We start from the raw sequence: 14,085 nt of genomic DNA on the forward strand, positions 1-14,085 counted from the left end.
GTAGGGGTCGTGGGAAACACAGGGAAAAGAAGATCCTGAGAATTTACAAAGGTGTCCTCTGGATTAGAAGTTATCATTGTTCACAGTTCTGATAAAATGATCATAATAACAATAATAATAATAACAATTGAAATAACAGCTATCATTGACTGAACACCTAGCTACATGCAAACCTATTCTAGGCATTATACAAATATAATCCCTTAATATTCAAAACAATCTTGTTTAGTAGTTGCCAATAGACTTGTTTTCTGGGAGGAAAAATTAAGGGTTAATAACTCACTTCAGGTTATACCACCAAGAAGTGACAAATCCAGGATTTGAATACAAGTCTGCCTAATGCTATGGATTGGGTTCTTGAGGAAAGGAACACCTTTTGGTTGTGAAATGAGGCTCAGGAGACTGCAAGCATCCTACAGAGACATTCAGTTCCTCCGGGGCCTCTTTGTTTTGCTTTGCTTTCAGGAAATCTAGCTCATAAGCAGAGCTCGCATTCATGACCAGGGCCATCCCTTCCCATCCTCCCCTCAAAACCACAACACCCTGATGAACGTCCTCCTTCCAGGGATACTCATCCATTTTGGGTGAGTGGACTAGAGCCTACTATAACCTATATCTGAACTCTGAAAATCTCATTCCCAGCCATGGGATTCAAGGGTGATGGTGGCAGAGACCACATGCCAAGTGTCCCAGCCTGAGCATTTAACCTGCTTCCTGTGACCCTAATCCTGGGACCCCCCCCCCACGGCTCTGGGATCTTCTTTCCCCATCCAGGTGTTTCTCGGCAGCAGTGGAAGGTAGGCAGGCCTCACTCTAGTGGTGAGATGCAAGGACTTCTCTGGGGAAAGCAGATCCACCCCTGCAGTTCCATCCACAACTCCTGACTGGGGTTCTAACCTCCTAGCAGTTCCACTGAGAACCTCTCAAACCCCAACTGATTTTCTTCCAGGCTTGGGGAAACCTTTCTTGGAAAAAATCCACTCTTTCCAGAACAATGCGATTCAATAGGATTTTCTATGTTAATGGAAATCTTCTATATCTGCACCCCCTATATGGTAGCCCCTGGCCCCTTGTGGCCCCCAGGTAACTGAAATGCAGCTAGTGCAACTGAGGAACCAAATTTTAAATTTTATTTAATTTTCAGTAAGTTCAATTGAAATACAAATAGCCACACGTGGCTACTATTTTGGACAGCACAGTTCTACAATTTATCCAAGGAAAACAGCAAACATCCCTACCTTTATTTAACTACTTTTGTCTCCTGATGAATTTCTAACCTTGGATCTTACTCATCATCAGAAAATCCAAGGCAGAAGGCTTCCAGAGGGGGTTAACGTACTATCCTCATTTTGCAAATAAGAACTGTGGCAGTTTGAAGCTGGGTGGTTCCCCAAAAATCCCATCCTTAAAGCTAACCCATTCCTGTGCATGTAAACCTATCGTAGGTGGGATCTTTTGATTGAAGTACTTTGGTTAAAGGCCTTTGATTAGCGTGCATGACCTGGGGTGAGTCTTACTCCTTTTAATGGAGTTCTTTATAAACTGAGGAATGAAAAGCCACAGGCCCAGAAAAAGGCCATAGAGACAGATAGAAGCCTCCAGAAGCTGAAATCAATGACGCTGGGAAAGAGAAGAGCCACAGAAGCTGAACGCAACTGGAGGAGAGGCGCGCAGATGCTGCCCTGTGCCTGACTGCCCACAGCCGCAGTTGGGGTTGAGGGGTTCTCCTGAGGATGCTTGGTCTGGACACTTTCATAGCCTGAGAAGTTCCCATTGTATAACCTAAGCCACTTCTGGTATATTGCTCCCAGTTGCTTTCAGCAAACTAAAACAGGAACCAGAGGCACAAAGGGGGAAAGCTGTTTGCAAGACCCCGGAAGCTTGGTGCTACAACCTAGAGTGGGGCTGGCCCTGTGGGCTTCCTCCTGGGCCCCATTCCTGACCCTACCCTTCTGTGCAGTCCACTTGGAATTAGGAAGGAGAGTGCCAGGTGCTCTTCACATCATTCTCAATGGTCCCACCCCAGAAACCAGGGACAAAGGCCGGCCTCCAGCTGTTCAAGAGATGACTATAAAGGAAGATGCTTCTCCTCTCTCATTCTCAGCTAAGTGTTCCGAAAGGGAAGCAGCTCTTCTGGTTCTGGAGAAAACCCGGGGGAAGGTGGGGCTGGGGAGGGGGCAGTCCTTGCTCACCTGAGGAACTTGTTGAGGTCCCCGTGCTTCATGTACTCAAAGACCATGATGAGGGGGTCGCCGTCACCACACACCCCGTAGAACTTGACAATGTGTTCGTGCTGCAGGTTGGTGAGCAGCTCAGCCTCCCTCTGGAAGTCCTTCCGGGCGGCCAGGGTGGGGTCCTTCAGGGCCTGAAAACGCAGGACAGGGGCCTTTAGAACCTAGAGTTCAGGGCTTTGTCTCTTCTCCTAGACTGCTGGGTTTCCCAGAAAGGAGATGTCAACTGGGGCTTAAAGACAGAGTCTAAAGCACAACCGCAGGCCCAGCTCCAGCCTCTTTCAGCACTTTGGTCATTATAGAACTAGAAGCCAGCTTTGCTGACACCCGGGAACCATGCCCCAGCATGGTGATTTCAAACCACGTCCGTTTCTGAGCAGGGGAGAGAGATGGGGTGAGACAGAAATCCTGACAAAGCCCCTTCTCCTAGGGTTTCCCTGTTTGAAGAAACAGTTTCACTACTAAAATAAACAGGTGGAAATGTTTTGCCCCAATTGGTTTAACTTTATGAGTTATCATATGCCCATAGCCTACAAGAAATGAGGCAGACAGACAACAAGACAACAAAGTTTGCTAGCCCTTTCTACTTTCTTCTTTCCACCCCCCCCCAAGATGTCTCTCCCTCATCTGTTTGCTTGTTGTTTTTTGCTTGTTGTTTTTTTTGCTTGTTGTTTTTTTTGCTGCTTGTTTGCACTCATTGTCTGCTCATTGGTTTTTGTTTTTGTTTTTTTTGCTTGTTATCTTCTCATTGTTTTTTTTCTCTCGTTGTCTGTTTTTTTCCTTAGGAGGCACTGGTGCCTAACCCTGGAACTCCCATGTGGGAGGTGGATGCTCAACTGCTTGAGCTACACCCGCTCTCCTCTACTTCCTTCTTTATAGATTGTTAAGGAGTCTGTACCAGCAGAGGAAGGTGAACAGTTTGGCTCCCAGAAGACACTGTGTCTTCCTAATAGGGGGTACAGAGGAAGCACCAGATGGGGTAAGTGGGGCGGCAGCCACTGTAACAGCATTCGATGGGCAGAAGCCTTTGAGATACTGAAGACCTGGTAAAGTGCCAGAGCATCCCAGGGCAGGATGGGAAGGCACGCCACCACTCAGTCCCCGCAGGGCTGGGAGAAATGCCAGGTGCAGCATCTCCCCAGGGCCCAGGAAGGTATATGGAAGGGTGATGGCCGGGAAGGGCCTAAACAGGGAATGTGGATTTCCCAGCACCAGCAGGGGACTGCAAGACAGAAGCAGAGTGTTTGAAGCACTGTCGGCATGAACTTTCATGCTGAAGGAGCAGCCTATGCAGGTGTGTGCCCACACCTGTCTCCTGCCTCCGTGTCCTCCCTGTGAGGTCAGAAGGCAAATGGGGCCAAATTATGCATGTGTGAGCAGACACCATATAGACCAGCCTCCCTGGAAGATCAGGCAACTGTGGAGAGACCTCCCTGGCCAGAGACCTGTCTTCTCTCCACTCCAGCCCCCATTACCTGAAATCCCCAGGTCATCTTGGCTCATAGCGCTGCAGGAGTGGGGATATGCCAAAATATCTGGGGCTGATCGACCTCTACCAGTCATTCACATACTTTAGAGATGATGGCCTCTAAGCACTCAAAGCACCTTTAACATCACCTACTCATTTCAGAGTTGGAGAAACTGAGGAATCAGCCTACATCTTAAGTTGCAAGAAGAGCTCAGTGCTAGAGGGACCACAGAGCTCTCCCAGTCCAGGGCTTGAGGGCTGGGTTCCAGGTGCGTGGGAGCTCAGCAGCGCCACCTCTAGGGCCATCAGGGGACCACAGTCTCTCAACCAGAAGTCAAGCCCAACTTCAACCTGCACCGTCTTTCAATCTTTTTAAAATTCGGGATTTCACAAAGATTGATTAAGTGATTCTAACACTATTGAGGGTAGCCTCCCCCATTTTATGGGTGAGAAAACGGAGATCCAGAATGGGGACTTTTCAAAAATCATACAACAGGTTAGGACAGGTGCTTGGGGCAGGAGCCCAGGTACGCTCCTGCCCAGCACACCTGCTTGAATGAATTTACCTGATGAGGTGTTCACTAGGCCGATCACCCAGGACGCGGTGGGCAGGCAGCGGCAGGAAGGCACGGAGTGGGGGAGGTCACCAGGGAGGCCGGGGCAGGCCAGGGAGCCAGGCTTGTGGGGCAGGCCCGGGACAGAAGGGAAGTTGGAGAGCCCCTGGCCCACTGCTCATACCAGCCTTGATTTTACACGCTCTGGGACAAAGAGGAAAGTAGGTCCCCGTCCTGCTCCCCTTGAGCCCTGGCTGCCTGCTCTGGGAAGTTCCTCTTAATAAAAGAATGGGCTGTAGCATCCACATACAGCCAGAACAAAGCTACTCACGAGGCCTTGATGTGAGTGACACAAGACAGAGAGTCATGCTGAGAGCGAGCCTCTCCTGGTGACCCAGCTCCTGATTCAGTCCCAAGCTGCGTGGCCTGGGCGTGGTTCCGGCATGGCTGTCAGTGATTTATTTATTTTCTTAGAGAAGAATAAAAATAAAAAAAGAACCCAGCATGGGTGGGATGGGAGAATATAAAGATTTATGTGAACACTGGATTTATGAGAGGGAAAAGTAGATCAAATTTGGGGCCAGCCAAATGGCCTCTCTCCATCCCTTTAAATCACTCTTTCGCACAGTCTAGATGCGGTAGCAGCCTTGGGCTATTTCTGTCCTCAGTCCTCAAGGCCGGCACCCTGCCCCACAAGGCGGATATGAGGCCCCAACTGGAAGCTGGAGCACCTAGCAAACCACTGTCTCGGAGCCTTTCCCATGCACACTCCTTCTCCTGCCCTTGCTAACCAGCGTCTCTCAGCCTACAAAATGGGTTTCCCAGAATCTGGGCCAAATCTTACGGAGACGGCAAAGAGCAGGGTGCAGAACCTGGGGTCCTGAGCTGCAAGTGGACCCATTCCCCAGGACTGGAACAGGAATGGGGCAGAGATCACAGGAGGAGAAAAAACTGGGCCAACAATTCTCTGCCCCCCGGTGTAGTCCAGATGTGAAACACCAGTGAGATGGCAAGAGTGTCCAACGTTCTCAACAGCTTCCAACCCCTCCAAAGTCACTTCACATCTTCATCTTGTCCAGCCTAGGGCTTCTGCTCCCTTTCCTCTTTCTTATCTCTTGTAGATGGGAGATATTTCAAGGGACGGTCAGTTTCAGATTTCCTTAATGTAAGAAACCCATTCTATTACATGCCCAGGGGTATACACACTCCTGAATGCTCAAACTTGGAAGAGAAACACACACACACACACACACACACACACATCAATCCTTTTTAATTATGAAAATCACCTTTTATATTTTTCATAGTCCCTCAAAATATACTATCACTTCCCTTTGTTGAGATTCTCAAATGCCTATACCAGGGAGGGAGATGAGTATTTAACCTCACACAGATCCCTCATCTCTATCCTTGGCTTAAAACTGGCCTTTGGTTTCTTTTTTAGGATAAATCCAAACTCTTCATCACACATCTGGACACTAAATATCTGCTGTCTCTTCTATCTGCCTCTTTTCTCCACACCCTCCAACCTCCATTCACCACATTTCAGTCTCAGTGGCTCTTCTGTTCCTTGCACCTTCCAAGTTTTTCCCTGCCTCAGGGCCTTTGTATTTGCTGTTTCTTTGGCCAGCAAGACTTCAATAGAGCTACATCTCCATGACTGGCTAGATTAGCTGGTACTGTCCATTCCCTTTGTGGAACACACTGACTGATGCCCAAGACACCCTCCTGGTTAGCAGGACACCCAGAAAGACACTTCTGTCCCGGAGAAGAACTTACCAAGGGTTGGTTGTGGTTGTTTCCAAACTCATTTAAGATGGTTAAGCCTTTCAGTGTAATCGCTGAATGTTATAAAATGTTAGGGAAACCGATGAAATATGCAGAGTGAGCTGTTTTTATGGAACCTGGGATGAATGCTTTAAAAAGCCCTGCTAAAGGTCAGTGGTTAAAAATAAAATGTTAAGAGTGGGAGGATAACCCATTAAAAAGCTGGGAAAATACTACAAATCTGAGATTCTGGACTTAAAAATTGAGATTGTTTCACAAATGTTTTAAGCTCCATCTCTAATTTAAAGTAACTGAAGTCAGGGAGAGGGAAAAAGAGATGTAATATGGGGAGCATTTTCAGGACTTGGAATTGTCCTGAATGGCATTGCAATGACAAATACAGGACATTATATGTCCTGCCATAACCTACAGAATTGAGTGGGAGAGAGTGCAAACTACAATGTAAACGATAATCCATGCTGTGTGGCAATGCTCCAAAATGTGTTCATCAATTGCAATGAATGTACCAACTAATGAAAGAAGTTGTTAATGTGGGGAAAAGTGGGATGTGTGGGGAGTGGGGTATATGGGAATCCCTTATATTTTTTTATGTAACATTTTATGTTATCTAAATATCTTTTAAAAATAAATTAAAAATATATTTTAAAAAATAACAGTGAACCATAAGGTAAACCATGGACTATAGTTAATAGTACAACTATAAAAATATGATTTTAACAATTGTAACAAATGTACAACGCAAATGTAAGCTGTTAATATTAGGGTAGTACATGGGAACACTGCATTTTATGCATGGTTTTTCTGTAAACCCACAATCTCTCTAATAAGAAGTATATATATATATAAATTAATTAATTTAAAAAAATAAAAGTTAAATAAATAAACAAATAAAGTAACTGAAACTGAACTCAGGAACACCAACACCCCAGACTAAAATAAAACAACTCTCCAAACCAAATGAAACCTGAAAGCAGAAGTTCAGACATATTGTGAGAAATCTAAAGCTAAATTTAAACAACTAAATGATCGATGACTCGAGTATCACTCTCCTACAGATACAATTAATTTCATAGAACAGGCCGATAAAGATTTTAAAATAAGTAAATGTTGAAAGAAAATGAAGAAATAAGAATTATGAAAAAGGCCAAAAAGGAATATAGCAAAAACAGGTGGAAATGAGTAAAGAATTATTCAGAAATCTTGGAAATAAAACACATGGTCATTTGAAGTTAAAATCAAAGCTATAATAGACAGGTAAAACTCTAGATGAGGGAAAAAAAACCCCACACACACTAAAAAGAATGAATTAGAAGAATGCTGAGGTAGTCACCCAGAACAGGGTTGGAAAAACAGAAAGGGAAAACAGTAAAATGTGGCTAAGGGCCTTATTTCCTCATCTCTAAAGTAGAGGGGTTGCCTGGGATTGAATCCCTGCTGTACCACTGAGGAGCTGAGGGGCCTTGGGCAAATTGCTTAACCTTCCTCTGTGTGTGCCACAGTGTCCTTTTCTGTAAAATGGGGAGACCAATAGTACCTACCTCATAAGGTTATTGAGACTTAAACACTAATATGTGCCCATCACTTAGAGCAGGACCTGACATATTGTGAGAAAAGTGTTTGCTGTTAATTGCTGTCATCTTCATCATCATCGTTATCATCATGACTACCACCACCTCCTTCTCCTTAAATGTCCCTCCTGGACTCTAAATCTCTATGACTCGAAGAAATAAGCTACATAGGCCTGTGTGCCTCCTTTATTCATATCCCCAGAACCTCATACAATTCCAGACAAACAGTAAGTACTCAAGCTAGACAAAGATATATCAAGAGTTTTCCATTGTATAAATGCACTACAATTTATTTAGCCATTCTACTATTCATAGACATTTGGGTTACTTCTAGTTTTGGGCTGTTATAAATAATGCTGTTGCGAACATTTGAATACATGTCTTTTGGCATACATCATATGTTGGTTGGGTATACGCCTAGAAGCGGAAGTGCTGGATCATGAAATGTATCAGTGTTCTAGAATGCCAAATTGTTTTTCAAAACAGTTACACATTCCCACCAGCCACACATGAAAGTTGCTCCATATCCTTGCCAGCTCTTGATACTGTCATTGCTATTTAGTCATTCTGGCAGCGTATGATGGTATCTCATCATGGTTTCAATTTCCATTTTTCTGATCAGTAATAAAGTAGGGCACCTTTTGCATGTATGTTGGCCATTTGGATATCAGAGAAGATCCTTTTGAGATATCTGAAGCAAGTGTGTTGTCTATAAAGTGACTGTTAAACAGTTGCAGCACGTATTTTAGAAAAATCACAAGTTGCATTATCTGAATGTGACTACACATAAATATACAAATTCTGCTCTGTCTTATACTGCTCTCCATTTCCATCATGGGTACTCATCTTGTCTCCCTAATAGACTGCAGGCACCTTAAGAACAGAAGCTGTGATTTCTGATTCTTTATTTCTACCACAGCGACTGCTGAGCAAAAGTCACTTTCGTCAATTGATTTAAAACCACAGTTTTGGAGAAGCCTAATCTTGGTTATACTTGCATGTGTTGTCTGGAAGTACAACATTACTCTGCACTACATGGGAACAAATTCCAGAGGATGGAGCCTGTGAAAGGGAGAGAAACCTAAAGGGGAAAAGGAGCAAGAAGCCTGCACTTCCCAGATGTTCTCTGGAGGGAATGGCCATCTCCTTCAGGGCCTGAGCCCCGGGTGGATCCACCAGGGGCAAATGGTATAAAATCCTACCATCACCATCTCCTCAGGTCCAAGACCCAAGGAGAGAAGAAAATCTTCTTACAAGGATGCAAATAGAAATACATTTTCTGCTCACCCTATCTGGGTACTGCCCCTTATTACCAGACCACTCAGAGCAGCACATTTTCCAGGGTTTTAGGCCATCGGTCCACAGACAGCTGCAGGAACTCCAGTGGGTTAGTGTCAACCTTTAATTAGAAGCCAGGGAGCAGTGCAGGTTCTAAGCTGACGGGCAAGATTATTAACTTTTCCACATCCTTTTTTTTTTTTTAATTGATTTTGTAAAAATATTACATTAAAAAAAATATGAGGTCCCATTCAACCCCACCACCCCCACCCCACCACTCCCCCCGCCAGCAACACTCACTCCCTTCATCATGACACATCCATTGCATTTGGTAAGTACGTCTCTGGGCATCTCTGCACCTCATGGTCATTGGTCCACATCATGGCCCATATTCTCCCCCATTCCATCCAGTGGGCCCTGGGAGGATTTACAATGTCCGGTGATTGCCCCTGAAGCACCATCCAGGGCAACTCCAAGTCCCAAAGGCGCCTCCACATCTCATCTCTTCCTGCCATTCCCCATACCCATCAGCCACCATGTCCACTTTTCCCACTCCAATGCCACCTTTTCTCTGTTTTTCACATCCTTGATCCAAGCTGTTTAAAGATACCCTCTGTGTCTGTCTGACCACAGCATGTCTACTGAAACACACTGAGCAAGTTTATTCATGGGATGCCCAGCCATAATAATCATTAGCCTTTCATGGGGCAATACGCTAGCTTCTTATCTATTTTCTAAAGCTGGGGTTAGCAGACTATGCCAGGTTTTGTAAATAACGTTTCCTTAGAACATGCCAGCCTCATTCATTTACTTACTGTCTCTAGCCATAGACACTTTTGCACTATATCACAGAATTGAGTCGTTGCAAGAAGTGTTTGGCCTGCCAAGATGAAAGTGTTCACTCTCTGGTCCATTAGAGAACAAAAACGGCAACGCCTATTCTATTAATAGATAGTGCACACTTGAGAGGTCACGTGTCAAGAGTCTAAGCCTGTTCAGTAATATCAGTATCAGTAATGATGACAATAAAAACAATTCCAGCTACTCTTCACTGAACACTTACTATGTCCCAAGCAGTATTCTAAGAAATTTACAGATATTCAGTAATTTAATCATTGACATTCTAAAGAGGAGATATAAGTCCTATTATATAGATACAGAAACCGAGGCCCACAGAGAAGTTTCTTGCACAAGGTCCCAGAGCTGGGATTCAAACCCAGGCTCTCTGGTGCTGACCCGTGAATGCCTGCACTGCCTGCATCTGTGGAGGTCGTTCGCCTTCTAGAACAAAGAGGATCTAGAGGCACATGGGTTGTGAATACAGAAACTCCGAAGTCACCGAAACATGAAGTCACCTTCATGCTGGAGGCTTGGGGCCTGGCCCCCGGGCTAAGGACCGGCCCCCGGGGGGCCGTACCCCCACACCCAGCCCCTCGGTTGGCACCTCCCAGAGCACAGCCCTCGGAGACCCCGAGGCTCAGGCTGCACTCCGGAGGGTGCGCCGTACTCCAGAGCAGGGCTCCAGGGACCCACGTGTGCCCCAGCAAGGTTGTTTGGCTCATTTGTGTCGATCCCGCTCACAGATTTGCCCAACATGGATTTACAGAAACTGCTGGAGGAAGGCTGGAGGAAAGCAACCGGTAGCAGCAAGGCCCCTTCTCTGCCGCGCCATGCCCTCGGCTCTGGCTGCAAAACCGCACAGTCCGCTCAGCAGCACAAAGGCCTGCGGGTGACAACTGTCAGCAGCTGCCAGGTGGCAGTTGCCCTCAGGCATGCTGCCCCTTGGGGTCTGCCCCGATCCTATGGGGGTACTGGAGAATTCCTTCTACCCTCACTCACTCTTGCCTGTGTGCGCCCTCCAGCACCTTCTATCCCCTGTGATGCCTGGTGCCCCTGTAGGGTGGCTCCCGGGGCTCCTGCAGCAGCACCCCCTTCCCCAGCTCCACCCCTGAGAAAGGGCCAGGGGACCTTCTGGGCTGGGACAGCACAGCCCGTGGCATCCTCCAGAACCACCCCAGGGCCGTTCTCCAGCAGCACCCCCGGCACATCCCTTGACAAGGCCACAGCCCTGGACCTTCGAAGCCAAAGGAAGTCATTTTGGTCCGGAGGAAATGTCACGGACCTGGAAGCAAGGCCGCTGACTGGAGCCAGTTCTTCTGCACCACCTTCTAGAGGGGAGCGAGCCTTCCCCGCCCCCTGCCCCTCCCTGGCACGCGCAGGCCTCTGAGATTTACCTTCACCGCCACGAGCATCTTGTCCTTGGTGGGGCTGAGGTTGTAGCACTCGGCCAGGAAGACCTTCCCGAAGGCCCCCTCGCCCAGTTCGCGCTTCAGCACGATGTCCCTCCTCTTAATGTGCTGCACGTCTGGAGGGGGGACAGAGAGAGCAGCAGTCAGTCCCAGGTGAGTGTCCGCCTGGAGGGGCCCCGGACACAGGAGAGGGCAGGGTCTAGAGTGGAGAGAAGAAAACCTGGTTCTGGGGCCACCCCAGAGAAAGGCAGACTCTAGCAACCCAACTTCGGCATCAAAGCTGGCTGCGGGTTGTGGCTGGAGAGTCTGACCCAGAATCAAATCTCCACTCTGCCCCTGACGAGCCCTTTGCCTCACTAAACCGCAGTTTCCTCAGCTGGTGAAAGCATAAGATTCTGGTATTAATTAGCTCTAATTTCTGGAGCTAGTATAGGGCAACCTCAAAATTCCATATGCATATGAATCACCTGGAGAAGTCGCTAAAATGCAGAAGATGACTCTGTGGGTCTCAAGTGGGGTGGAGAATCTTCATTTCTAACAAACTCCTAGGTGATACCCATGCCCTTTAGTTCACCAAACTACACTTTAACTAGCAAGGTCTCTAGGGCATGGTTGAGAATCAGGTGTGACTCCTGACTCCATCCCTTGCTAGTTATTTTTTTTAAGAGGTACCAGGATCGAACCCAGAACCTCACACATGCAAAGCAGGCTCTCAACCTCTTGAGCTACACCCGCTCCCCCTTTGCTAGTTTTTGAGCTTAGGAAAGTTAACCCAATTTCCTTACCTGTAAAATGAGATTAACATCAATGACTTTCTCGCCAAAATCTTGTGAAGATTAAATGAAATAATCCATGTAAAGAGCTTGGCCCAGTGTCTCACATCAACGCACAACACACACACAGCACGCATGCTCTTATTGCTACATAATGGATGTAACACACCCCACACAGTGCCTGGTTCACAAGAGAGACCACTAAGTGGTAGATGAGATTATTTGGGGATGCCTGTCTCTGACATCCCCCCCCGCCCCCGCCCCCAGAGAGAGAGGGCAAAGACGCATGAAATCACCACCATGAAGTTCAGAGAACGCAGTGAGCAAGGCCGATACAAAGAGAGGCGTTGCCTCTGCTTCTGCTTACAGAGCCTCCTAATTCAAGTCTAACAGTAAAAAGCAAAGACGTGACCTTCGCCCTCCCACCACTTTGGAAAGAATGGTACAAAGGAAAGGAATTGTATAAGCAGAGGGCTGGCAATGAAAGGAGTGTGCCTGGAGATCATTCACCAACAAATTGTTCAAGGGGCAGAAACCCATTCAAAACCTGTATTAACATGAAGAGCACTGCAGAGCCAGGAGAGAGGCTTGTCTCAAATGACCTTGTCAAAAAGTGAAAACTGGACAGACACTAAAGACCACGGCAGAGAAGACATGGGATGGGCACAGAGGGGTGTGGCTGGGAGGCTTGGGTGAGTTGAGTGGTTGGCTCTGGAATTCCTTTCAGAAAAGACGAGCCAAGACATCTCTCCCCCCACCAGAGTTCTTAGTATCTCCATGGAGTTGGAAGGAAGCGTTCGCAGACCACCATTCTCACCTCCCCAGCAAGACAGAGCTGCAGGCTAACCGCTGTGGTGGCCCATCCTCCTGGGGGGAAGGGGGCATTCCATAGGGCTACCTCCCAGTCTTTACAAGGTGTTTAAAACTTGGTCCTCTTCTCTGCACCCTGTCTCTATTTCCAGCCTCTGGGGAGTGGAATTTCCTTGCCTTGAAGGAGAATGCTAAAGTGTCTCCCACTGGGAGGTAATGGGAGGTCAGGACCTCTCCCTGGATGCCATCTGCTCAGCACTGCATAATCATTTCCAGGTGGTTCTGCCTGGTTCCTGCAAGGTGAGCCTCCCAATGAGGCCTGGGCAGGGATCGGTGAGATATGGGAAGTCAGAGGCACATGGTTCCATACCTGGATCTGCCACATACCACGGGTGTGTGTGTGCATCTCACAAAATATCTCGGGTCTCAGTTTCCTCCACTTACCTGTTACATGAGTTACTACAGGTGGAAGTTGTTAAAGTCCTTGGAAATGTCGGTTGTATTCTGGTACTTTCATTATTATTGATATTACTTTACCAGAAGTGGAAACAAGAGCCATGTCAGGAATCTCCAACTGGTGGCTGAGACAGGAAGGGGCTCCTCAGCAACAAACATAAGCCAAAGTGGAAAGCTGCTTGAGGAAGGGCCCCCTTTGGCCCCAGACTCTGTCCCGCTGCCACCCTCCCTTGTCATTGGAATAGGATAGTGGTTCTGCAACTTGAGCATGCACCAGGATCACCTGAAGGCCTTGTTAAAATGATTTGTATGAACAACCTACACTCACCCTAGAAGAAATAGAAGAACTGAACAAACCAATCACAAGAGACAGAAACAGTCATCAAACAACTCCCCAAAATAAAAAGTCCAGGACCAGATGGTTTCACAAGTAACTTCTACCAAGCATTCAAAGAAGATTTAACACCAATCTTACACAAGGGCTTCCAAAAAACTGAACAAGAAGGAATGCTACCAAACTCACTCTATGAAGCCAAAATCACCCTAATACCAAAGCCAGATGAAGATACTATAAAAAAAGAAAATTACAGGCCCCTTTCCCTAATGAATATGGATGCAAACTCCTCAACAAAATACTTGCTAAATGAATCCAACAACACATTAAAGGAATTATTCATCATGATCAAGTGGGTTTTATACCAGGCATGCAAGCGTGGTTCAACACAAGTAAATCAATCAGTGTATTACACCACATTAATAAACCAAAGAAGAAAAATCACGTGATCCTATCAATTGACACAGAAAAGGCATTTGATAAAATATAGCATCCTTTCTTTTTTATAGTCAATTGATTTTTATTGATACGTATTAATAAAGCATAAGTCCATCCAAAGTATACAATCAATGGTAT

The 14,085-nt window shown here is 46.6% G+C and overlaps 1 protein-coding gene across 2 annotated transcripts in view; it reads right to left on the minus strand.

Annotated features, from left to right (window-relative positions):
• Positions 1–14,085, minus strand: part of NTRK3 (neurotrophic receptor tyrosine kinase 3) — a 371,583-nt gene that overhangs the window by 52,704 nt on the left and 304,794 nt on the right. For both annotated transcript variants that reach the window (XM_004467918.5, XM_023591542.3), the window contains exons 13-14: positions 11,122–11,252; positions 2,193–2,365 (exon numbers count right to left, since the gene is read on the minus strand). In XM_004467918.5, the coding sequence (XP_004467975.2) occupies positions 2,193–2,365; positions 11,122–11,252 (304 nt within the window). The remainder of the gene's footprint in view (positions 1–2,192; positions 2,366–11,121; positions 11,253–14,085) is intronic.

This window comes from Dasypus novemcinctus, chromosome 3 (assembly GCF_030445035.2).
Source record: "Dasypus novemcinctus isolate mDasNov1 chromosome 3, mDasNov1.1.hap2, whole genome shotgun sequence".
NCBI classification, from domain to species: Eukaryota; Metazoa; Chordata; class Mammalia; order Cingulata; family Dasypodidae; genus Dasypus; species Dasypus novemcinctus.